The 26,686-nt window shown below is 37.7% G+C and overlaps 1 protein-coding gene across 1 annotated transcript in view; it reads right to left on the reverse strand.

Moving 5' to 3' along the window:
* Positions 1–26,686, reverse strand: part of MYO3A (myosin IIIA) — a 120,427-nt gene that overhangs the window by 63,686 nt on the left and 30,055 nt on the right. The window contains exons 4-8 of the mRNA XM_069859509.1: positions 18,619–18,723; positions 17,750–17,849; positions 3,193–3,269; positions 1,767–1,912; positions 20–85 (exon numbers count right to left, since the gene is read on the reverse strand). Of these exons, the coding sequence (XP_069715610.1) occupies positions 20–85; positions 1,767–1,912; positions 3,193–3,269; positions 17,750–17,849; positions 18,619–18,723 (494 nt within the window). The remainder of the gene's footprint in view (positions 1–19; positions 86–1,766; positions 1,913–3,192; positions 3,270–17,749; positions 17,850–18,618; positions 18,724–26,686) is intronic.

A 26,686-nucleotide genomic window follows, 5' to 3' on the forward strand; every position in this document is an offset into this window, starting at 1 on the left:
GGTCTCAGTTGTTACTCACTTGTTAATGAAGTCATTGAATTCAGGTGACCACAGTTCAGGCTGCTGCAGTGTTGGAGGAGGATTCCTGCAAAAGTCAGTGTGATGATAAGTTAATAAACTACACACTTGACAAAAACAATGTGTGAAGGCAGGCTGAGTAATGAGCTTTAGAAGGCCACTGAAAAAAAATATTGATTTCCACAGGTAAAAGGAGCCTGGATAGATGATAAAATGCCTCACTGCTTATCCTGCTTTACATAACTAACAAGGAGAAATAGCATGGAGATGATCTGCCAAGAGTAGCTAAGACTTGCTATATTTTTTTCAATCAAATCAATAAACGGAAATGAAACTAACAACCCATTAATCACTATTCACTTGTAATGGCAAGTTTCTCCTTTCAGGCCCGAGACAATATACTTTCTTAAGAGAATTTTTTAGAAGAAATTCAATTTTAGGTTTTGCCAGAACAACTGAATTAATGAACTTGATGAACAAAGTGTCAGAAGGAACTAGCTCTTTTTTAACTGTTTCTCATTCATCAGAAGATAATCACAAGTCAAGTGAAGGACTAAATACAGACCTATTGTAAATAAATACTACTATTTTCTTTTCTGTTGTTAAAGCTGTTCATTCTAGGTGTTAATTTGGTTCAAATTATTTTAACAGTTTTCTTCCATTCAAACAAAAGTGCTATTTCACTGACTGTGGTCATGGATGACCTACTGATGAGGTTATTTTTCTGTCTATTTTCAATCAAACATCATCACTGCTTTTCTTTAAGTGCTGGTTAAGGTTTATTCTTTTGCTTTAAAGTTTTACTTAATGGAATGAAAGGGTATTGACCTTATATTTGTCCAAAGCAGAAAGGTGTCCAGTAATCGTAAGGATATAAGCCATACGTTTTTTTGAAGGCCTAGTGAAATGGCCACAGCACTTCGTAACTGCTGCTCCCACGGCAAGTAAAGGTGAGAAGAGCACTCGTGCTCTGCTTCAGTGCCAAGTCAGCCAAGTTTTCTAAAATTTGAAGGTAATTTACAGTAATTTGGGCGACTTGATTGAAAAGGACATGAAGCACTCATATATTCTATGTGATCTCAACTATTGTGGTACTACTCCAGCTGTTAAGAGTGATATCCACAAACTGCTCTATGATCATTCCCTACAGTCTTTGAGACTGATGTTCTCTGAAACACTCTAAGTGGCACTTTGGTACTTTTATCTCCAACTTCAAAGAAAACACAAAAGAAGTTGCTATTTGTGCTGCCTCAGGACATCGACACTGGAACTGCCAGGAGCAGCACAAAGGTAATGAAAAGCAGCAGCCTAAATGTATATGAGTGGTGGAACAATATTTTTCTTCAAAGAACATGAGACAACTCTTTAGGGTAGGTATGATGCCTGTTTGCCACAGTGGCATACTCAGACTCCGTATTTCTATCATAAGTCATTCTTTGTAACAGAATATATGGGAGTCAGCTTAGTTCTGCACTCATGGATATTGGGCAGCAGTCCACCCAGGAGAACTTATAGCTTTTTCTCAAATGTAGCCACAGTCAGCTCTGAACTTCTCAATGTGTGCACATGGTTGAAGCAGTGCCTGCAGAAAACAGAGCTGGACAGTGCCTTTCTAACAGCCCCTTAGTATAAATAATATGAAGAAACTCCACATACTTATAAAGTTGAAGCTGTATACTTGAAGAAAGTAACAGTGAAGGGAAAAGTTCAGTCTAACTCAGCAACAAAGAAACATATCAAGATACTACCTTGGTATTTTGAAGAGTGCCCTCATAGGGTGCAAATCAGCAAGGGGTGGATCTCCATCTCCCAGCTCTATTGCAGTAATACCCAGTGACCATGCATCACATCTGGCATCATAGGAGCTATCTAGCTGCTGCTCACAGGCAATCACCTGTTGGAGTAAGAGACTGGGATAGTTACTGGATGGTCAAATGTCTAGACTTAAGAGGATAGTGACAGTTAGGGGAATCTCTCATGGGATGTAGACACTGGCTTGCACACATTTAGCAAGATAAAGCATCCTGTAACTGAAAAAAAATTATGCTTAAACTAGAGAAAGCAGGTGTCCGCGAACACCAGGTACTCTGCCCACATGTTCCCTGATGTGACAAAAGGGTGCAAATCCTTGGCTTTTTCAGGTGAAGGTGGTAACCTGCATTCCATGGCTGAGGAAAGTAGCAGGAAAATCAGCAACTCTAAATATCTTTTCTGTAGATTATTCCTGCAAAATAACTGGAGCTGTACTGCTCTCTCTAAGTGAAACAAACAGAAAAGCAAGATGTTTAATTCACTGTCCTCTACTGGTTCCTTATCAACCAAATCAACCAATTTCAGTATCAAGGTATTTTCTCAACAATGTGTTTGCCACCGGAATACAGTAAATGCATTTAATTTCATAAATGTTTCAGCTCATCCACAATGCCAGATGAATCTACAATTTTTCATCCCATTAGCTACAGGTCTAACGCAACATGTCTTCTGCTAGTTACATGGCTAGACCAATGCATATGAACAGAGAATGTTTATAACATACATGTGTATAAACAGAGTAGTTTAATGTCCTATAAATAGATGTATATGCATGTTTTTGTGTGCACGCAGATAGTGTGAGTACACAGACTTAATTACAACAAAATATTTTTCCTGCACCAGCTTATAGTGTAGCTTTATACACTGCAATTTCACTCTGAAAAATCTTGAAAGATACATAGTATATTTCATTTATTCATAATAACCTCTTCCATTTCTTGTTGTCTGCTAGGGCTATATAGTATTAAAAATTTCCCAGGCATAGAAATCAAAAAATAAAAGTTATAATGGATCACAATACCACCCTGGGCTCCTTCCATGGGTGGGGAGATTTACCTATAGTTTCAGAGCTTGGAAGGCTGGAAAGGATGAATGGTAGTACTCTCTCCTCTTTAGCATTTTAATAAGAAACTCAACATCTTGCTCTCTAGCTCAAACCTTGTAATTTCAAAAACAAACCCTAATTTAACATAATCTTTGCAAACATGTAAGAAAAAAGGTTTTAAACACTTTTTTAAAGCACACTGCCATTTCATTTAGTGAAAAGTCCAGTGGTCAGGAAGAAAGAAAAAGAAAAAGCAGTAAAGCAGAACACAGCAGCTTGAATACCACTAACAAAATGTTTTGAAAGACAAATCTAACCTCTGGAGCCATCCAGAATGGGGTGCCCACGGAGGTGTTTCGACGGAGACGAGTGCTGGTCAGCTGAGCAGACACACCTGGAAGAATGAAGGGAAGCTATAATCAGAGCAACTGCTATTTCCATCCAAGACAGTCATTCTGAATGGTGCCATCTCTGTCTTGCCATGCTATGACTTCCTCTGCAGGTGAACCTCACATACATCTTTCCAGTTCTCTGGAAAGTGAGGCCCAGTCTTCAAAGATACTCAGCACTTCAGCTGAGGTTCTCTGCATCCTTCGTTTCCAGTGTCTTCAGCAGGACCAGGATTTAGTTCAAAATGAGCGTTTCATTAGTAATCTGACTCCATATATTTTGACTAGCTACCTACAATTTTTCTATATCCTGCCTTAGGAGAGCAGTAAAGCACTTCAGGGGGAGAAGAAAAAAAAAAAGTACTGTACTTTCCACGAATTCTTTTTTTCTTTTAATGCTCACTGCTGACACTAGATCTCTGTTTCAATATTTATCTCTTGCAGGTTGAATACTATAGAAGATACCTAACCTCGTCTCTTAGCTGTTCTACCATAAAAACAAAACAACAGAATAGTGAAACCTCAAAAATTCTTACAAAACCAGAAGTCTCTCCATGCTCAAAGCACATTCTCAAAGCAACATCAAATGCCTGCAAATCAGCTTTGTAACAGGAGTTGTAGTTTAAGGAATTAACTATTTCAGGCCAAGAGCTGGAAAGCGAACTGTGAAGTCTAAAGATTCCTTATGGTTTTAAATTAAGAGACACCGAAATATTAGGAATTTGAGTGCGCTGCAGCGTACCTCTAGCCACTCTGCCACCAATTTCCTGCCTTTCAAGAGTGTATCGATTGGGAATATCTCCAGTGTGTGCAAAGGGGAAGAGTACAACACATGGAGAAAAAAAGCCAGTATGTCCTCAACTATTATGGATATATGACTCATAATCAACTGTGAGGTCCACATGCGGAGAAAAACAGCCTTTCTGCTAGCAAGTCCTGAACTATTATGGATTTATGAATCTTGGCAAACTGAGAGGTCCACAAGAGGCATATTCTGAAGTGCAGATATCACAGACGGCAAGAAAGGTGCTGTGCTCTACTCCTGTTCCAACCCTAGTGTATGAGTGACACTGAAGCTCATTTATTTTGCCTTCATACACACGTCTGCTTTCTCTTTAAAAAAGTAAAAAGCCTCAGTTTCACTCTCTGAGTGTCATTTCATTATTCTGAAATATACGAAGCTGCAGTGAGCACCACTGACAAGTTTCAACTCTACCGTTTTGTTTGAACACAATTAACCTTACAATCTCCCTAAAAACCTCGCAGATGGTTCATAACAGGAACAATTCACATTAACTGCCCAGTGGAAACATTAACTACAGCTTTGCACAGATTGAATTTGATAATTTTGGTTTTGTCAGTAGAGGTAAAGAAACCATACATGGCTCAATCTGTTGGTTTTTTTTTTACTCTACAGCTGATTCAACTCTAATTCACAAAACATCTTCATTTGTCCATCACAGAAATGTATATAACTTCTGAAAATCAGCAGCAAGAAAGATCCTGCCTGTTTCTTTGAGACAAGCACAACCACTGCTTTTGTAGCTGCCCTCTTCTAGTCTACTCCAGGCTTGAGAAAGCTGAATCTCTTTCTCTCTCTGTGCCTGTAGAAAGTTCAGTGCACAGCGTTTGCATCATGGAACTAGGACAATGTGAGTCTTAGCACAAAGTCCATCAATCCTGCTTCAGCTCAGCTAAGCAGAGGCTTTGTTTTTGCCACTTCGAAGAGTTGTCTGAGGTCCAGCTTCCGGCTCATGGAGTCTGTGGCTGTTCTGAGCCCTTAGCAAAACACGTCACTCAGAAAGCAAGGAGTAAGCACATGTGACCACAGGTCTGTCACTGTTGCAGCGGTATTAACGGACATCATAATGTGATCCTTTCTATGTGTTGTCAGAGTCCCCTGTGCTATGCTCTTTTTTGCAGTCTTGGATGAGGAAACAGGATACAGATTTGCAGGGCAAAGAAAGGCACTAACTAAATTTTTATGATTTCAATGTTAGATTTTATAAATAATCATAACTTTCTGTAGAGATAAGGAACAAAATATAAAAGGAACATTAATGTACACAATCTGCTCTGTCTATGAACTCTTGGTTTTTTTCTCCTTGAACTGTAATTATTAAATAAACTGCAGGATGCAAAACTCCTCACTCTTTTTTTACTTAAGTAAAAAGCTGATTTAATTTGAATTGCTCACTACTGCTTCCTTTAGGCTCTTGGGGGTTTTGTGTGCTTTTTGTTTGTTTGTTTTTTCATCCCTTTGCTCTTAGCAGTAAAGTGGCATTTCAGATTATGGACTGTAGGTCTTATGACAAATGATATTTCCTTGGGCTTTTTCTGTGTGTAGAGGAAAGATGATGTAATTCCACACTTAGTAACATTTCTTCTAGCATTTCAGTAACCAGTCAAGCATACAGCTGGCCAGATTTTTTTAACTTGTATATTTTCTAACAAAAACATCTTGATCCTTCCCCTTCACTTTTACTACTGTGTTGTTGAAAGATGAGTCAAATATTCTCCCAAGGAATCTAAAAACAAGTCATAAAACGGTGTTTTATTACATCCAAACTGTAAATCTTACAAAAGCAAAGAGCTTAATCATAAGTGCATTAATAATACCAATGCACACCGTACCCAAAGGAAAATGTTGTGCATATAGTTGGAAAATAGTTTTCTTTTTTTTTCAGGTATTAGTTTACTATTAAATCTTACAATGTGAGTATTATTCAAGCTTTTCATTGCAAAAATGGGCATATTGGAATAACATTGAAAGTAAAGCCACCTACTTTTGACCTCAGCACTCAATAAAAACAAAATAGTGCAAAAATAAGCTCCCTGTTATTAGGAAAGATTTGTCTCACAGTAGCACTCAATCTGAGCAGACACTGCTCTGTTCTAAATTGGGAAGCTGTACAACATCATTTCATGATTCTGTCCTGTGACAGAACTATGCACATTCTACTGGTTGATGCTAATGGGGGAATGGTGAGTCCTAGCAAATTCTACTACATTCACATTTGCCGCATAGCAAGGAGACTATTCCCATCATGCTAGCCACTGTATTCATATATAAAAACACAGACCCTACCCACACTGTTAACCTTGCAGATCTAAACAGGATTAAATGCTTTGAATTATTTCCCAACATTTCTTTAATCTCCTAGAGAAACAGATGTGAAACAGTATTCCCTTTAGTCCCAGTGGCAGATACGTTTTGGCATTCCTGTTCCATGCTGTTTGCTGCAGAAAGAGGTCTCTCCTTCCTTGCCTCTCTATCCGATGGTGTCAAGGTAGTCCCTCATAAATCACTCAATTCCACTTTTTTACTAGATCTGGAGACAACAGATCCTAACAGTTTGAGGTTTTCCTTTAGCACCCTAAGTTTCATTTTTTGAGAAGAGGCCACCGTTCTTATCAAGATACAGACAGGGAAGTAGCTGTGTCCTATGCAACAATGGTGGGGTCATAACTCAACTTCTCTGTAATTGCTGTTATCTTTGACATGTCTCATTTTATTTGTTTCCTTCCTTCAGGTTTGTCATGGATTTGCCCCATCTGGCCAAATTTTGGCAGCTAAAACTAAGCACTTGAGCTTCCAACATCCCTTCCCCCCACAGCCCGCAGGGAAAGGGGAGAGGGAAATGAGAGGAAAAAGAACTTACAGGTTGGAAATCAAAACTACATCTTTAATGAAAGGATAACAGTAATAATAATAAAGAAAATAATTAGAAAATAATGAAATACATACAAATATATGAGATCATGCCCCTGCCCCACTGCTTGATGACTATACATCACCACAAATGCTGCAGAGCAGACATGAGGGAATGGGTCCATAGCTAGGGGGAACTGGACTTAGATACTGGATTCAGGAATGCATGCATCTGGGATCAGAAGCAATCAGGCAGATGAGGTCCTCACTGGATGTCGGCCATCGCAGAAGAGAGTGAGACCCTCATGATTTCTCAATTTACACTGAGTATGACATAATATGGGATGGAATACTCTGTTGGTCAGTTTAGGGTCACCTGCCCTATTCACCCCGTCTCACAGGTGTACCTCATTTTTCACCAACTTGAGGATGGCCTTGGTTACATATAAGCATTGGTCTTTTTGCTTACCAATGCCCTGCAGTATCACTTTAGAGAAGAACAGTGTCTCAAAAACATGCAGTTAGTTTTCAGAGAATGAAGTTACTTACAGCAACTGAGTTAGTGACAGAACTGACTCTAATATACCTCAAACTAAAACAAAGTTGAATTTGTGTCATGGTACATATCCAGAGAGGATAATTTCAGACAGATGAGCTGAAGTGCATACAAAATGCTAAAAAAATATTTTACAAAATTACTTCATACTCCATAATGACAAAAGACAACAGGGAAAGAGCAAGATTAAAACAAAACAATTCTGATAGTCCAAACGGCAAACATCATAATACACCAGGTTTGTAACCACATGCAACTGTATTGCAAGCACGGATGTATCCCCACTGAGGCAGTAAAGAGAGATCAGAGAGCTTCTCCCAAGTTTAATTTCACAGCATGAATACAAAGCATAATGATACTTAACAGAATATGTTACTAATAGGCCATAAGGACACAAGTGATTGGTTTGATTACTTCACATGAAATGCTTCAGAACCTCTTTGAAACAATGCAAATACTCAGAATTCTTCACAAACTATCAAGTGAACTCAAAAGCAGATTTTTAAACGAAAAGAGCAGAGGCAATATTGTTTCCTTGGGTGAGCTGTTGACAGAAAAGCATGCTTGACAACTTCTGCTCAGTGATAAACACTCAAATTAAATCTAGAACTAAAATTGGGTTCTGACCAAGAAGATGGAAATAAAGAAGTGCAAATCAAAAATGAAACAAGGAGCCAAACCCCTCAAATTTTCAGCAGCATTTTATATTGAAAGGCATCACATTATGTTACGATGAATCATGACTTCCTTTTCATAAACTCATGCTGCCTATTCCCAATCACCTTTTTGTCCTTCATATGTTTGAAAATTATTTCCAGGATTATTTGCTCCATCATCTTCCCAGGGTGGGACTGAGCAGGCTGTAGATCTCTGAATCCTTCTTGCCCTTCTGGAACACAGGAGTGCTATTAGCTTTCTTCCTGGAACCTCCCCAAGTCTCCAAGACCTTTCAAAAATTATCAACAGTGGCCTTGCAATTACATTGGCCAGCGCCCTCATCACTCTAGGGTGCAGCCCATCAGGCCTCATGGACTTGGGTATGTCCAATTGATTTAAATGCTCCCTAATCTGATCCTCCTCTGCCAAGGGTAAGTTTTCCTTACTCCAGACTTTCCCGCTGGTCTCACGGATCTGAGATTCCTGAAGGCCAGTTCTACAGGTAAAGACTGTGGCAAAGACATTGAGTGCCTCAGCCTTTTCCACATTCTTTGCTGCCACGTTCCCTGTCATTATTTTAATGTATATAGTGTTTTAATGATGGAAACTAGAGTTTTCCAAACACTCAGGAAAACACACATTGTGGATGCAAATTTTCAGCTGAAATAGGGCATATCCAACAGATAACCCAATAGCTCTTCATAGTTCCTGAAAGATCAAAAGCTTAGTATCTGAGAACACTATGTGTTTAAAATGCCTGGGAGATGAAAAATCCACAATATTTACTACAAAATCAAAATCTTAAGTCAGATAGAGAATCATTACAAGCTACATACTGATAATAAAATAGCAAACAGTGACTTAAAAAAAATCAGAACTTTCACTACATGCACAAAATAGATAATATTTTTTAAGCTAAAGTTTTTAATACAGCTTCTTTTATGAATAAATCCAAGAACTTCTGTATTACAGGAGATTGGGCAGGATAGTGTGCCAGTGTAGTCTAGCTTCCCTTGGTTTGTGACTCTGACTGCACCGTTTCTCCATGGCCCCCAGTAAAGCAGGCAACAACAGGCTGCCCTCCACTGCTCCCGACAGTTCAGTGCGGCATGAGGCCACTGATTCTACTCAAATCTCATGCTTCAGGGCTTCAGCTGCTTTCCTGGAAGGGATGCACAGGAACATTCGTTTTTCTGATGCACAATTGGCCAGATGTATTTAGATAGGAGAGCTAGTCTCCTCTGGAGCCTCAGGGATTTGTGTAGCGATACACAATCTGGTGCAGTATGCTGGTGGTGAAAGTCTTCCCTCTTAGATGCTTCTTTACTCACATATTAGATTTCCAACTGACTACCACGTTTGAGATCCAAAAAGGATTTTTTTCCCTGTATGACTGGGAAATACCTGGAGATTTTTCTCCTTGTCACATCACATGGTTTTCCTGTTAAGATTATCTGAGTTAGAGGCAACATTCATGCTGATTCTATAGAATATTTAAAATACCTAAGGACTGGAATACTTCAGTACAAATAAGTTATTGGGTTAAATTTTCAGGTAAAAATGAATGGGGTTTAGTTTAGACAGGTGAGACCAGAGGGTTTCTAATAACCTCAAGAGATGACTGTTTTGTGACCCATGAGAAAACCATGAAAAGCAGGCTGACCAGAAAGGGCTTTTTTATTGCTTTGTGTGTCTCTGGCATACGACACAAATTTTTTGTGTCAAGCTTCTTTAATGTTTAAGCCATCAGTGACATCTTTATGTGAATTAGTAGAACTAAATACTTAAAAGACCAAGTGAACAGCTTATCCTGGATACAGCATTTGGCCACATGATTGTTTTTTGTTGTTACTGGACAGCACAAAGGATTTCATTCACATGTGGCCCATAAAATAAGTTTTTAAGGACTAAGACTGCAACAAAGAACGTAACATTCAACAATGAAAATGCTCCACAGCTCAAGTCAATGCAATCCATCTTATCCTTACTAACCCTTATTTGAAAAATTTGGAATTATTACTTTGATTGGGTTCAAGGCAGTTTGACAAGCTGCTCATGAAGAAAGCTTTCTTCAAAGTCTTTTACTTTTATTGCCTTCTGCCATAGTTCTCTAGTAAATGCTTTTTAGAAGCAACATGTGAATGTCATGCTATACGGTATGCAGAAATGACAACACAATAAAAGTCTGAGTTTGATCTGAACCAGTGAAGCAGACAGCTTTATTATGGATGTATGGTAGAATGACTAAGGCAAATACAAGTCTTGCTATGATTCATTGCTTAAAGTAAGCTAAGGGCAGAAAGAATTATTTTATTTTTGAATAATTTCAAATTAAATTATTTTAATTAATTGTTTCATTTTTGCAGAACGAATAAGACAGCATTTATAGCTAATGTAGGGCAAGAAGAAAGAGACGCAATAGGATACTCTGACTACTCCAGAATAAGTAATCTACTAAAGCTTGGAAAACTACTCAAGGTCATGCTTAGCCCCTCCTCAATGTCAGCAGGACATGCAAGGCAGGGAACCATGATATATATTGAAAGGGACAGAGATTAAAGTGTCCTTTCCCAAAATGCTCAGACTTGGATCACTCACAACTGACTTCCCAACTCATGCACTGAGCACAAGGTGGCTCTAAACTCACAGTCCATTGCAGCCCAACCTATATTGTGTGCATTTTCAGCACAGTGCTGTGAGCCTTCTCTCCCTCTGCAGTGCCATGTGTCACACAAGGCTTGCTAGACTAGTCTGTGATCAGCCAACAAACTGCGCCTATCAAGGCTGTTCATGGTAGGGAGAAGCTACAGCACTGCGTCACAGCAAAGGAACATGAGAGTTGGTGAGGTGTCACAACGGAAGGATGAAGCTCTATGTTGTGGTTCCCTCCCCTATCTCTGACTCAAGATTTCAGATGCTTTTTCTACAAGACCAGCAGAAAGCTCCTTTATGCATCAGAAAACCAGGCAAGGTGAACAATTAAGCAGATGGAACTAGTAAGATGGAGTCTTACCATAGGCTCATTAATTACTTTGAGATTGTCCCTATTATTTTGGACATGCTGTAAAGTGTAACTGATTTTACTACTCTTGTTCTGTCATTACAGAAGCTGCTGGCTCATCTACTCTTCAGAACCTCAACTGGTTAAGTATACTCACAGAACTTTAAATATTTTGGCTTGTATTTCTTTATCGGAAGAGGCACAGACATCATGCAAGAAAGCACAACAAAAACACCTATGCATTCTAACTTAGACTGATCACTTGTTACTGATCATTAGTAGTGGTAAAACATTACTAACAGTCCATAATTTATAAGGAAGAACTAGCACACCGCTACTGCGTCACAATAGAGAACACTGGCAGAATTATTACACAATCTTTCTAGGGAAACATCCCAAGAAATTTATTTCATGAACTCAACTGAATGATGAAATTAACTCAATACTTTCATGCAGTATCGCTTAAATGAAATTATGTATGCATTTTAAAGTAAAAGTAGAGTTAAGAAAAAAATACACTACCAAAACTAGTGGCTTACAATTGGCTTGTTTCATCAAACTGCAATTCTGAATAATACAAAGGCCATCCAGAAATGCCAGCATTAAGATATTCTTGCCTTTTAACTTTGGATGACTTCAAATAGCTTTAAAAGGAAAAAGATCATTCTCTGTAATAAAATAACAACCCTGTTACATTCCAAATGCAAAAGCTGACCTCTGTCTACCTGCAGTTTTTAAACTACATGGAAAAAATAGTTCAAGTATTAAACAAAGTAATGTCAGTTTTCAGTATGTCTAAATAAAGCAATACAGTACTCCCTCCCCCAGTCTGCTTTTTCCCTAGTAAGGTTAAATCTCTAGTTGAGTCAAGCCTGGTCCAGCACAGAACATTTCTCATTAGACTGTTTGAGAACTTATGACAAAGAGCAAGTCCCCTTCTGTGAGTAGGATACATGATAAAACTGCGCTAGTTACATGCAAACTAAGACATCTAAAACTGCAGTTGTAATGCCAGGACAACATTCAGCCACAACGGTTAAATCCAACACTTCCAACATTTGAAACAAAAACAGGAAAATGCAAACTAAGTATGTTTGAAGTACAGAAATCACCTTACCTTCACTATATATTCCATTAATGTTACAATACGTTTTAATTATGCTATCTCTTTACCCACGGTACTAGAGGAACCCTTGAAGTCACTATTCTATTAACTGCATGCAAAATAGCTTGTAATTTTCCACCATCTGCTAGCAGTAGTGAGATTGCATTACCTTCTTTCCACGTCTTCCACTGGAACCTATTTTTTACCCATAAAAAAACCTTAGATCTTTCCTATGTATTGTTTGTCCAGAGACTCTAACGATGGAGTTTTAGATGCCATTAATGAAATGTCTAAGAAGAAACTGAAAATGGGCAGTGTCAATTCCTTCCAGTAACCTCATTCCCACAGTGACAGTACTAGGCAAAGTGGGGGATGGAGAGGGGGAAAATCATGGGATCACTTGGAGTTAGAAATAGGCTTGAATTCCAAAGATTTAATGAGTCCTACATTTTATTTTCATTATGGGAATGTGAATATTTCTAATATCCACCTATACGTCTGACTCCTGTTTTCTTCCCCAATAACCTTTCATGGTAACAATGTTAACAGTCTAATTACATTTGGTATGAAAGTATTTTTTCATTTGATGCACAGAAGAACAAGGCTTTCAGCAAGGAACAGTGCTCCTGGAAAACTATGCAATTTCTTAAGTGGCAGAATACAATTTTTACTTACATTTTTTCTGGACATTTCCAAGGCAACAGCTGCCCAATCTGAGATATTTCTAGTCTGTGACAGCAGGCTTCTGCAGTCCCAGAGAACTATGGGCTACCTGCACTCTTGTTCAATACTATCAGCCTACAAGGTCACACTAAAAAACACAGCTGAAGAGGAATTTTCCATCAACATTACACTCTCCACATTTTACCTAAAATAATCACCTGCCACATGACTATATATGTTTCAAAAGTTTTAGTCTGAAAATGGTTCTTTCTTCCATGACACTCCACAACCCAGCAACCTCTCTAGTTTGTTGATAGGGAGTTGTGTCCTCTGGGATCCTCTTCCTTCAATACCACGTAAGCATGAAAAGTTCTGGCTTTCAAGCACCCAGACTCACCAAAATAGCAAGGGATTTCAGAATCACATAAAACCTTTCAAAATGAAGCGTCACTTGGACTTTTTCAGACCAAAGTTAAAATAATAACAATAATATATAGCTAAGTTTCTTTTCTCCCGTTTTGGAACAGCACATATTTGACATCTCACCATTTCCAAACAGAAATTACATCTTAGACTAATATTATTTAATACATAAAAGGCCCTATGCAGCATCCCAATTTGAAGAACAGAAATCTAAACGAGAAGGACTATTCAAAGAAGTATTTGTCAGCATAAGCAGATGTTATACACTTAAGCTCCTTATGAAATCAGTTATATGTTGTAAGATGCATATGAATATATGAATTTTTATTACGGATGAGGTGTGCTATGTGAGCAAGTGACTTCAGGCCAGTTTTTTAACTGACGAAACAAGGTCAGACACTGAAAGATACTTATGCAGTAAAATTTGCAGATGTATTTCTTACAAGACTTTCAAAATATATCTAACATTAAGTTAATCTGCATTTACATGCTAGAAGTTTTTTAAAATTTTATTAGGTGCTTTTCTGCATCTTTAGTGGCTAAAATTTCTTTCAAAATCTGGCTCTTTAACTTCAATCCACTGCATAGAATCAGAAATCTAAGAAACAGATATAAAATATCTCCTTCCCAAAGCACTAGTAAGCAACTATGAATATAATTAAGGATATTTGTAAAGGAAATTTGGTTCACACCCCGCTTACCTCCAACTCTTTTTATATAATATACCACATAGCTGTCACCCTTTAAAGTGTTGCAGGGCATTTACCTCAATGTAAATGCATATTTTTCTATGAAATTTCTGTCCTATGCTGAAAACATTGCAGTTACACTTGAAAATAGTTCAGCTATTTATTATTTGCATTGATGCAGCAGAGCTCCTTGCTTAGAGCGTAATTGCTACGGTTCTCAGGCGTAACATCCCTCCCCAAAGGTCTTCCACCAGAACAGTTTAACTGCTAATTCCCACAAATGTTGAGGTAGCGAAACTGCCTTTAGTCAATATTCTTCACTACAAGGAAAATATGGACTTTGTAATGTATCTAGAAGTTTAATGAACTCAGGGACTCCATCTGACATCATGGGATGTGCACAAAGTAGATCCCCTTGGCACTCCTCATTATCTGTAGTAAAAAAAGAACAATTTTGTTTATCTCTGTTGATCTAAATTATCATCTTGGATGACTGCAAGGAGAGAATGCTTCCCTGGGGACAGTATTTCAAACTTCTCATGGCTTAAACAGTTTAAACTAAAGCTTCTATCTGGCAGGTCCTTGATAAGCGATTGAGTTCCGGAAGCATTGGTGTGGAGATGCTATAACCTCATTTACTTCACCTGATCATTAATCTATCAACTGGGATTGGGACTACTTAGACATGAGAATATTATTGGGGTGATTAAGAAATATTAAAGCACAATTTTTAGGGAAAGCAAAAATTTCAGTCTTCAAAGCAGTCTTGGTGAGACACTGTCATGGTAGTCTTACAGTCTTTCTCATCTCTTTAACTATCAATACCTCTATGAATGGCAAAAAGTTCTAATTGCTAGCATGGATTTTGGGAGGGCTTTTCCAAAGACTTCTTGTCACCTCAAGCAACTTAGTCTCTGGTCCCCCCCTGTTAATTGGGAATTACAGTAATTTACTACCTATGAAAGCATTGTGAAGGTCATCCATTACAGAGCATGCAGCGTTCAGAAAGCATAGTCACAGCATATATAAGAGCCAATGACACAACAACCATGAGGCAATGTGTACAAATTGTGTCACAAATGAAGCTTCTGGAAAATCACTACTGTTGTCCAAGAAAGGGCTTACCGTGGTGGTACACTACACACCAAGTTCAGCGTACAAAAAGAACAAAGGAAAGAAAAATCCTTCTCAAAGGTAATTTATTTCACTGAGGGTAAACTGTTCTTTCACCTATGACTCTCATAAACTTCCTGAATACACTTTTATTTCAAAAAAAAAAAAGACACAAGTTCAAGTTATGTGACCACACAACACATCTAGACTGAGAATCCATCCTTTTCTAGTATTGTGTTCTACAGGGCACTTCACAGCTCCATCTTTCAGACACAGGTTTTATGCACCTGTTAAAATGAAAACCACCATACAGAGTATCAGGGAAGGAGAGCAAAGTGTTCTTCAAGAACATGTCACCACCAAACAGCATGCAAGAAAATGGTACAGACAGCATTATCTTGGGAAGCACTTCCTTCCTTTGTCAAATGTGTTCAGTGGGAGAAGGAGCCCTTGATCCACTGTTTCTGCTCCCCTCTCCACAACAGAAAAGCTGTGTGCATTCTAGAAAGGGCTGTGTGACTCTTTGGGTTGGTTTTGTTTGTTTGTCTGGTTTGTTTGGTTCAATCTAAATGAGAAATCTTGCTTCCACTGAATATATACTGGAAAAAAGGAGACTTTGCCTGTGTGTCTATGTGATTCCGTGGCTTGCAGATTCACATCTTATATAGTAAAAAGATGGCTATGAGTTTCAGTCCCTGATCCAATAAATGTTTCTGTTCAACAGTCTGTAGCACCGTCAACATGAGAGATTTTGATCAACTCACATTCCTGGCTAAAACATACTCCTGGAATCTGATTAACGTATGTTTAAATCCTCTTAAGTAGAAGACACAAACCTCCCAAAGCCCAGCTGAATACCTTAAACATCAGCCTGAAAGGTGAATGGTATGTCTTCCAGGATGATTTTGTGAAGACTGTAAAAATTTTTCCCATTTGAAACTACTCATTATTGGCTTCAGATTGGTTTGAGGCAGGAGGAGAAGGAAAAAAAAAAAAAAAACACCAAGAGAAAATTTCTATATATTCCCAAGTTAAGGCGCAGTTCTTATAATCCTTTGAGAGGAAGGACTGTAGATATTCTAAGCCCCTCTTCAAACCACATAAACATCTGTGTATGTACGTTTGTTTCTTGCACACGTTCTCATCTGTGCTTTGGCATCACAATTTTTCCCACAAGATTTTATGATTATTTTTCAATTACAGCCATAGCAGTACACTGCAGTAACTGGGGAATAAAGAATTCAGGTCCTTATGCCTACAGTTTGTATGTTTTGACATCTGCATAAGTGAACCAATTTTCAGAAGCATCAATCCTCCACAGCTCTAATTGCCTTCAGCACCTTAAAAAAATTAGTATCTGTAACACATTAAATATTCTGTAGGCAAAAATATTGATTTTGCCTCACATTAAACTTCCAGACTATTAGAAAGTACTAGTAATTTAGGAAGTCTGAAGACTTTTCAACTAAAGATTTTATCTGAGGAATAAAATATTCAATAAAAACACATGAATTTTCAGAAGAATTAGTAACCCTAATAGTTGTGGGGTTTTCATGTGTGAAGCAATGAGAGTTGCATAAATACAATCTACTGTCAGGAAGACACTACACTAATGGGATTTAAAATCCCACGATTTGTTTAAACAATTGTTATGTATCAATTGAATAAATCTCATCAACAAAATAGGAAGGTAAAGGAAAAATTATGATTTTCTATCTGCAGAATGGAATAATGATATTTAAAATCGGCTGCTATGTTGTAAGTAGTGACTTATAACTTGAAATTAAAGATTGGGAGACAGTATACTGCCAGATAACATTAGTTCATTATAACAATCATTGCAAATTTTCATACCCACCTTAAATAAAACAACTGTCAATATGCTTTTAAGGCAAATCACTGTGGGATGGCTGATAAATAACAGGTTGAATGTACTTACCTGTGTTTCTGCTTTTGCCTTCTGGTGGTAAAACCAGTGACTACATTCAACAGTCACTTTAAGCCTAACAGGCTTGAACAGACCGTTTTCATTAAATGAAATCTAAGACTTGCCAGAAAGTGGGGATTACCTCTGTAACATGTCCGCTCTACTGCCTTCAGGTAGTATTTATTGTTTTGCTTCAAATCAAATGATTGTATATACATGACTGAGGTGGAGCTCTCCCATTCTCAACAATATCTAGTAACTTCTAAGTCCTCTCATATAAAACATCAAGCTTTTGCTGATAAGCTCATAATTGCACTGAACCAGCGCGTGGTCTTGGAGGAACTAAATACCAACCTTATGCTAAACCTATTAACTTGCTTTGCCACTTCACTTACTGCATCTGCCCCAAAGCATTTGGCACTTATACCATATTATAACTTCTACTTGTTAGCCATACTATCTAAAGAGCAGTAGCAAAAATGGATGGAAAACTCATAGGTGTAAAAAACACCCGGGTCTGAATATTTTACTTCTATAAAGCTAAAATGTAACTTTGCTTATCCAAGAGATTTTTCTAATGAAAAATTCAAAATCTTAATAAGTTAATGAAATTAATATTTTCTGACTTACTTCCTCTAAATGATTTTCCATGCATCAGATGTACAACACAAATTATATATGTCAGTAAATAGAACATACCAAAATCCACAAGCTTGACTCCTCCTTCAGTGGTCAAAAGGATATTGTTTCCCTTAATATCACGATGGATAGTTTTGTTTTCATGCAAATGCTGAAGTCCCTAGAAGGTGACATGTAAATATGAATTTTTGACTAACGGTTCTGTTCTCTGTATTACTTTTGCAGAAACAAAAAGGTAGCAGAAAGTATGAAAAAACTTAAAACAGATTATTTTTTTTTAATCCAAAACAACACAGATGTCAGTCTTACTGGAAAAACTCACTTGTCACACCAGAAGGAATAGATATTTTTTAATTTTCCCACTTCATGTCAAAAAGATAAAAGCAGAAAAAAGCACTATTAATTTACATTATATAATACATCTTTAGAGTATAAACTCAAAGAAAACTGCAAAGGCATAAATTCCATGATAGAAAGTAAAATTTGAGTTGAAACAAAATTAAGAACAAAACCACTTGATACTTATCAGCAAAAGAAAATTTTCTTTTAGCAGTGTTTTAATGCACTAGATATGTAGATCATTTTGCTACAAAAATATCTTGGATCCAGAAAAGAATTTGAACGGTATTTTGGGTATATTTCTGCCATTTCTCAAAAGAAAAGTTATTTTGATGCAAAACTGTACTTACTAAGGAAAGGAATCAATGGTCAGAAATCAATTTTCATTCTCTTAATAATGAAACAAACAGATGAATTTTCTTCATCTTGCTTGTTCAAAATGAACTGTCTGAATTAGCCATTACCTTTATTTCATTAAACACCTCTATAATATAAGATAGTATGTTGTATTAGTGGGGATATGATCTTCATTTGTTTAAAGAAAAAATTATGAGCTGAATATTGATTATTTCACTGAAAGCTTAACTTACCATCAGAGCTTCATGCAAAATGTAAGCAATTATAAGTTCATTCATCCTTTCTCCTCTCTTCAGGAATCCTTTCACAAGATCAGTCACAGATCCACCATTACACAGCTGCAAAATATCAGGGGGATATAAAAAGGAATTAAGAAGTGCTGGAGCAGCCACCCAGTTTTAGTTTTCCGCAGTTTACATATTTGTAGCTAAATAAGCTTCTATTAAACCGGCAAACCACAAATTTGTCCTTATGTCTACCATTTATACCAAACAACACAACACCTTTGCCCATTTTTTCATTACTTTCTGCATTTAATTCTTCTTGCCTAACCACATGTACAGCAGTCTATCTCTTTGTTTTCCTGTATACACAACTGCTTTTCACTAAAACAGAGGTAGCTTACAGCGCAATAAATTTGCTGTGAAGGCATGTTCTGCAGGGCATGCTAATTGCTTCTTATATTCATCATGTGGAAGTCACCAGCAATGCAGATTATTACAGCATCAATTCTCAGGTACAAAAGCTACATACAACATAAATTGGATTTAAGGCATCAGAAGACAGGCAGCAGAGAAATTCCCCGAACAACAAAATCTTCCAAGAAGAAAACTGCTCTCTTTGCCGTCCCCACTGAAACAAGGTGGAACACAAGTGTAAGAATAATTACAGGCCTTAGATTCTTGTTTGAGACACAGACCCACAATCTACTCTGGACAATCCTTTCTCCAGTCATACTCCACCAAACCCCTGTCCTGTCTCTGTGGGAAACAGAGGTTTTGGCTTTGCTCCCTGAAAAGACTAGTCAGCACAAATTAACAGATTTTAAGTTTAGACCTGCCATGTTTCATATATTCATTTTTATTACTTACTATTTTGCCACAGGAAGAAGCAACAATGCAACTTTAGCGACTCACTGTAGCAGTTACAGACCCCCAAAGGTGAAATTAGCACTTGAGCCCTTAAACCATCCATAATGTACCTAACAATACTCATTGATTGAAGAGCCATTGCCTCTCTCAAGGAGCAGCTGCTTCCAATAAAACAGTGAAACCAATTGTAAGTTTTATACTGCATCATCCAGTAGTTTTTCATATGAAAATAACCAATTTAAGACATTTTACCAATGTAGCACATAGCAGTAATTCCTTTTGACTACAGATTTTTGAAGTCTATTCAAATCAAAGACATAATTTATCAATAAAAACTTTCAACTGCAGAACTCCAGACATCAGATACTTTTGTACATGATTTTTTTAATCTGTTCTTCTATAACTTTACATTTTTTCTGTGCTGCAGTTACAAAAAGACTTGCACTTTACAGTATAAAACATTTGATAGCCCTTTGTACCCAAACATAACAATACTTTTCTGACTACCTTTGGAACCCCTGGGTTGCACTGAAGGTGCACTGTATGAATGCCTACACAAATACAATTTGATACGTAAGTTTTGTTGCAAGATGAGTCCCCCATCAGGTCAATGAAGGCTTTGGTCTGAGCTCTATGGCAACAATCTTGGAACTCGCTTAATCTCACCCTTACTTCAGCGCGACAATATGCATGTTTACAGAGGGAAGAACTCGCATGCTTAAACGATGAGATTAAGTGCTTTGCTGGATCAGGGTCAGAGTCCCTAGCAGGATTTTATTTACTGTCTTTAGCCATGCTGGCCTGCCTTCCCCATCAACTTTTTCTAGTTACTTGGTTGTTTGTTTCTTTTATAATAACATTATCTTTCCAGGGTCTCTATTGTTTTAACTTTGCCAAATCACCATCATGTTTCATCAGACCAAATGGATTATAACAATTTTGGTTAATTTACTGTAGTTGCATTTCAGGACACTGAAACTGTCTGACATGTGATAAACCATTTGTGAATTAGATTACAAATATTATTTTCTTCAAATTATTTTTCTTCATTATCTAGTATTAAAATTTTGCTTCTTATAGAAGGATCTTCTTCTGGTTTTGTTACAAAGTTGGATGTCTGTTAGTCTTTCTGTTTAATGGAAAGAAAACTAACCCAGAAAGGAACATGTTCTTTTTGTAGCTGGGAGAAGTAATAAACTATACACCTCAGAAATCACCACCTTCAATGTTTAGGCATTAGAGCCAAGACTGAATTTATTTGCCTGATTCGGCAATGTTAATTTTTACTTTCTTAAACATACTGCTTTAACAAATTTTTCTATCCCTCTCATAAGATATAAATCACTATTACAAGATAAATATCAGTATTATAAGATAAAACTTATCTAAAATATCAGCAAATGTAAGACTCTAAAACTGGTTTAGACCAAACCAAAACTGAATCTGGGTGTATATATAATAAAAGGTCAGCTGAGCAGGTCTTTTCTTGAAGAAAAAATAAGAAGTCACCCACACCAACACAGAAATCCCCTCCTGACTCTCAGGGTAGGGCAGCTGCTTTTGCAGGTATTAGCTGAGAGTCTCATAGACAAAGGTCTTGCATGCACAGGTCAACTCTTCTTTTGCTACTTCTATTTCAGTGAGTTGTACTTTTATTTACATCAGACAATTTGTGTTTTTCTGAGACCACCAGCATAAGTGGAAGAGGAGAAAAAAGGCTAGGTATTAGGATGCAAGCAGCTATAAGGAGTAAAAGGGATTACTGGAATACAACTACAATTAGAAAAGGAGATTATGGCAGGCACTGTGTACGGGCAGGGGGAAGGAAGGATGACGACAATGATGACACAGGTTGGTATTAACCTTGTTCTATTTTTCTACAGGCCAAACAAGTTCTCATGGGTAAAACGTTGCATCCAATCTCATTTCATACTTCTACTCTGTATTTTTTGCTGGTGAAGTTGCCACAAGTCCCTGTAACCATGCACATAACTAAAGTTCAAATGGTGATTCTTTCCCACAACTCAGGCCATCAAATTGCATGTGTGTTCAATGCATGTTTATTATAAATACATCAATAAGTCCCTCTCATAATGTGTCAGACTCTTACATCTCAAAAGGAGAAGCTAGCGAACACAACACTACTCCTGCTTGATGGAATGGACCATGCTTACTTGGCAGTCTGAGTAGACAGGGAGCTGAATTATGCTTGGGAATGTTGACTAGGTTCTAGTACATGACATAAAAACTTGAAGGGTAAAAACCCCATAACAATAAATACACCCCCACCCCCCCTTCCCATAAATTATACAGTCCTTCAATAAGAGATTATGAGATAAACATTATTTAACACTTCTGCTGGACTGGAAGTTTCCTGGTGTGTTGTTAAATATTGCAGTCTGTAAGTATGATCTCTGCTGTTTCTTAGTAGCATGCTGTCCACATTAAAACCTGTGCAGCCTTTTACCAAAGTTGTTGTGTTTGAGTTCAGCTAACCACAGTGCTTGAATGACAATAAAACCTGACGGCAACAGAGAGAATTTAAAAAAAAAGATATTTCTAGTGTCCAGTGAAGCATTTAGAGAAGTGAGATGCTGGTAGCTATTATTTCATTACAGGCATTGTGAAACCACATGGTCAAACAGTTAATTATTCTGTGTTGTGACTCCATATCAGTTGCCAAAATCTCCTCAGAATACCTTGATGAGGGGCACTATAAGCAGAAAAGAAAACGTGCATAGAGAGCTCAGGAAACAGACATACAGTAGAAGCTACTTGTCTATCTGAGCTGTGCCACAGGGCTTTGTCTTACCTAAAGGTCAAACTAACTCACCAAACACAAATGTCCTGTCAGGAGGTCAGGAGGCATAGGCTCTTTGGGAAGAGAGAGTAATAATTCTAATTCTCTCTTCTACATTCTCAAAACCATACATATGCACTCATTCTTTCTTGCACACAGACACATTTCTTGTGGTTCATATCAGTTTTGTAATACTTACCTTAATCAACCAGTAATCCCACGAGGAAAATTTGGTATAGGAGAAGTGGGGGTGGCATCTGTAAACTCAGGTTTGGCAGCACAGATAGTAGGAAAATGTAAACTGAAAGGATTTTCTCAGTTTGGTTGTCAGATACCACCTACTCTGGTATGTGAAATGCATGCAAAAGCAAATCTCTTCAGTCTGAAATGTTTTTTAAGAAGTCTCCAAAGGCTTTATTTTCCCAAGAAAGGACAGAAGTCCTCTTTTAAGCTTCGAATAAACTTAATTTGAAGAGAGAGGCTCTTATAAGCGTCCAGCCTATGAGACACGGTAAGGGAAGACTTTAATGATCCTCCCACGAGGATGTTATTTAGAAATGCCATCTTGGTAACTTTGTACATGATCATTTTTCAAATGCAAGTAACTAAAAAGTGGTAAACAGAACCCTTTGGGCTATCTCAAATGGGGTGGAAAAGACAGACAGATGCTTCCCAGATGCACAGAGGATGAGAGGCAAGAATTCCCAGCTGCAAGATAGTAGATTCCTACTGGATATAAATGAAAAATTTTCCCACCAAGAGTAGTTAAGCACTGGGGCAGATTACTTAGCAAATCTGTATCATCTCTGTCCATGGACTGTAGCTCTGATGGCCATACATAGCTGTATCAGAAGAGGTGCTTATAACTCTTGTAGAGTGGTAGCAAAGGGCTCCTCCCTTGTGATTTTCTGGCACGCAAAAGGCAAAGACTTATACAGTAATGGCATACAGTCCCCCACCCATCCATCTACCACAATCCTGTGCTACTGTAATTGAGCTATTAGTATGCAAACTTACCTTCAGCAATAGATTTATAAAATAGCATGATCCTAACACATGAAATGTCAGTTAAAATTGCCATCACAGCACAGTCATGCAGGTGTTCTCTGCAGGCTTTACTCACTCTTCATCTGACCCACCTGATACACTTCCATTCGCTCAGCTCTTCTCAGTTATGATGCCCATTGAATAAGGATTCAGTATCAGCTTCACTTTTAAGAAAACTATCAGTTGCAATTTTATTAGGGCTATTACAGCCTTTAATCAACCAACTGCTCCTGATTTATGCATCAGATGGCATTTGCTAAGCTGTCAGGTGATATTTGCTTGCATTGTGCAGTTGTCAAGGTGCTTTCATCTTATTTCAGTAGCTTAGACACAAATAGCAGGGCAACTACAATTACTACCTTTCCTGTCCTTACAGGCTGCACAGATGCAAATGACTGGGTAGCATATCACATAGACACAACTCTTGACATGCATGAACGAGAGTTATCAAAAAGTTGCATAGTCCAGACTTGCTTTAATGTTATCACATAAAAGAATGCTAAAAGCATCTCAAGCACTAATCTATTTTTTTTCTGGTTTTAGAACATATCAATACCTTCACTGTTCCACTGAGCATGCAGTACAGCAGCAATGCCAGCCTCTGAGCTGACTGTACCTTCCTGTAATATCAACTGTTGTAAGAACAAAAGATTCCCATTTGTTGCTCTTTGGTTGTCATAAAACTACAGAAACATAGCAGTAAAAGGGACCTCAACAAATAATTTAGTCCACTGCATTTGCACTGTGCAGAGATCTGGTACTTTCAGTTTGTCCTTGACAGATATTCGTCTAAAATAAAAATTGCTCCTAAAAATTCCCCCTGAGGGAGACTCCAGTCTTTCTAAACAGCCTGCTTCTCTGTTTCAGGAGCCTAATAGAGCAGTTTTCCTACTATCCAACCTGAATCTTATTGGCTTCCAATAAAATTGCTTTCTTTCCTTCCAGTAGTCTTTGAAAATATATGATCATTATTTTCTATTTAACATCATCTCTGTCTGCCTACTGTCATAATACATCATTTTTCTCTCTTCTACACTGTACAAAGTCAGTTGCTGTAACCTTTTGAAATCATCCATGTTTTCTAAATTTAGACTGCCTTCCATTTGCCACTGATGTTCATGACACATTTTGCCCCAAACTGAATACAGAATTCCACTTGGAAGTCTTGTCTTAGCTGGGGAAATATGAACAGAAGAGAATAATATTCACTTTTCAGACAATCCTTTTCTTCAGTCCCATTGCCTAGTCAGCTATTTCTTCTTCCTAAGGACAGTAGTTCTTTGCATGTGCCTAGTGAATTCTTTTCCTGTGATTCAAAAAAATCCCTCCAGTATTCAGCACTGTGGATCCAGTGCCATTCTCCAACATGCCAGTAATTAAACTAGGCATCCACTCCAGACTTTTTATGTGGACTTACTTTCATCACCTAAGTTATTAATGAACAGAAAGAGACCAAAAGCAGATGCCCACTTGAGGTTCTTCCAGCTCCAAAGTGAATCGATGATCACTATTCTTTGAGTCCAGCTTTATGAAAATGAGGTAATCTGCTTTGTGATGTGAAATGTCTGCATTTCTACACTTTTCTCACAAAAGCATCATATGGAACCATAATGATATCTGTACTAAAGACACAATCACATCTATTGCTTTCCCCTTCCTAGAACAGTTATCCTGTTAAAATAAGATATTTTTATTAATAAGACATGTTCTTGCACAATCAAAGTTGACCACTTTCATCACATTCCTGGGTTCTGAGTACTTCTAAACTGGTTTGTATTAATTTGTTCTAGAATCATTGCGGGTATCAAAATTAAACAGACTGGTCTGTATTTCACTAGGTCATTATTTTTTCTCAGTTTGTAAAGACATATATTCAACATTCTTCTACCTAATTTATCTCTCTTCTTAGTAATGTAATCCTGTCTTCACTGCTCTACAACAGGATTTCTGAGCTTATCCTTAAAAGCCTGTGTTTTTGTTCCTGCTCTTTGAAGGCATTCTGAAACATTAGAAGCAAACACTGATGCATTGTTACTCCTCTCTTACTGTGATTTATCTTTTCCCTGCACCAGTTGATTTGCTATTGTGTGTTTAATGTCTTTCAATAATTGCCAGCTATCCTGCTTTCCTTAATTTTTACACTATTTTTCCTAAGCGCAGTTATCTACCTGTTCCCCAAGCTGAGCGAAACATAGTCTCCTAAGGCTCCTTACCCTGCTGCTCCACTGTCCTCCCTTTCCTCAGGAAAGTGAACACAAATATTTTGGGGCCTTTTTCGCTCAAATTTTGTTACATCTTCAACTTTTCAAAACCAATCTTCTCTATTAGAACCAACCCGATAGAGCCATTTCCAGAGCCCCTTCCTTTGCCTTCTGTCTCCAAGACAGAACTTGATGGGCTGTCTCATAGTCCTGCCTGCAGTGTGCCATGTCTTCAAAACTATTTCTGTCGAAGAGCACATTCCACTGACAGCACCTAGAGCTGACCTCAAATACTTCAAGGTCCTTGTGAAGACCTAAAGGGAATTAAATAAGTTTCTTCAATGCGCCAAGTGGTTCTGTATTGTGTAGTTTTAATTTCCTCAAATGGAAGAAAGTTGTACATGGTGATTCCTATTTTTCCTAACAACTGTACAAGAAAACCCATAACCAAGAGAAACCATAACAAAGCTCTACACTTTTAGGTAAAGTTGATTGCTTCCAATTTAGCATGAATGAATCTATCACTGAAACAGATATCTTTCCTGAGTTATTTAGCTTCAGTGATCACAAAGCATGTGATACTTATAATTTTGTGCTCTGACATCATCTAGCACCTCCAGGGCTGTGTTAGTCACAGCCTCGTGGGTGTCTGTTTGTTGCTTCTGATTTCTTCACATTCAGTTTGGCTGTTAACTACTTATTTGCTTTGTCATGTACATGCACTGACAACATGTCCAGCCAGAGGTAAAATTTGCCCATCCATTTTATGTGATGCTGGCCTTCCCAGGCTCTTATCTTTCTCAATCAGGACACAGATACCTCTACCTCAGATTGTGTCCAAAATGGAAAAGGCCACATCCATGCCAATGTAACATTTTTCTAAATTTCTTATTTCAAACTCAGCGTAATTGAATGAGGCGACCAGGCTTTACGTACACAAGAAGACAAGAAGTAATCCCCTCAAAGGAGGGATTTTTTTCTGTTCTAAAACATCTTTACTATCATTTTGTCTCTAACAGAATGAAAAAAGCAAGTAGGTGACAGTCCTGTACAAAGGTTTACTGGGCACAGCCCAGCTGAATTCCCCTGCTAGTTCTTCCTGACGCAAACGTCATAAGGCATCATCCCAGAATTCACTTTCTTTATGTTATGATGTAATACA

Source organism: Phaenicophaeus curvirostris, chromosome 6 (assembly GCF_032191515.1).
Source record: "Phaenicophaeus curvirostris isolate KB17595 chromosome 6, BPBGC_Pcur_1.0, whole genome shotgun sequence".
In the NCBI taxonomy this organism is placed as follows: Eukaryota; Metazoa; Chordata; class Aves; order Cuculiformes; family Cuculidae; genus Phaenicophaeus; species Phaenicophaeus curvirostris.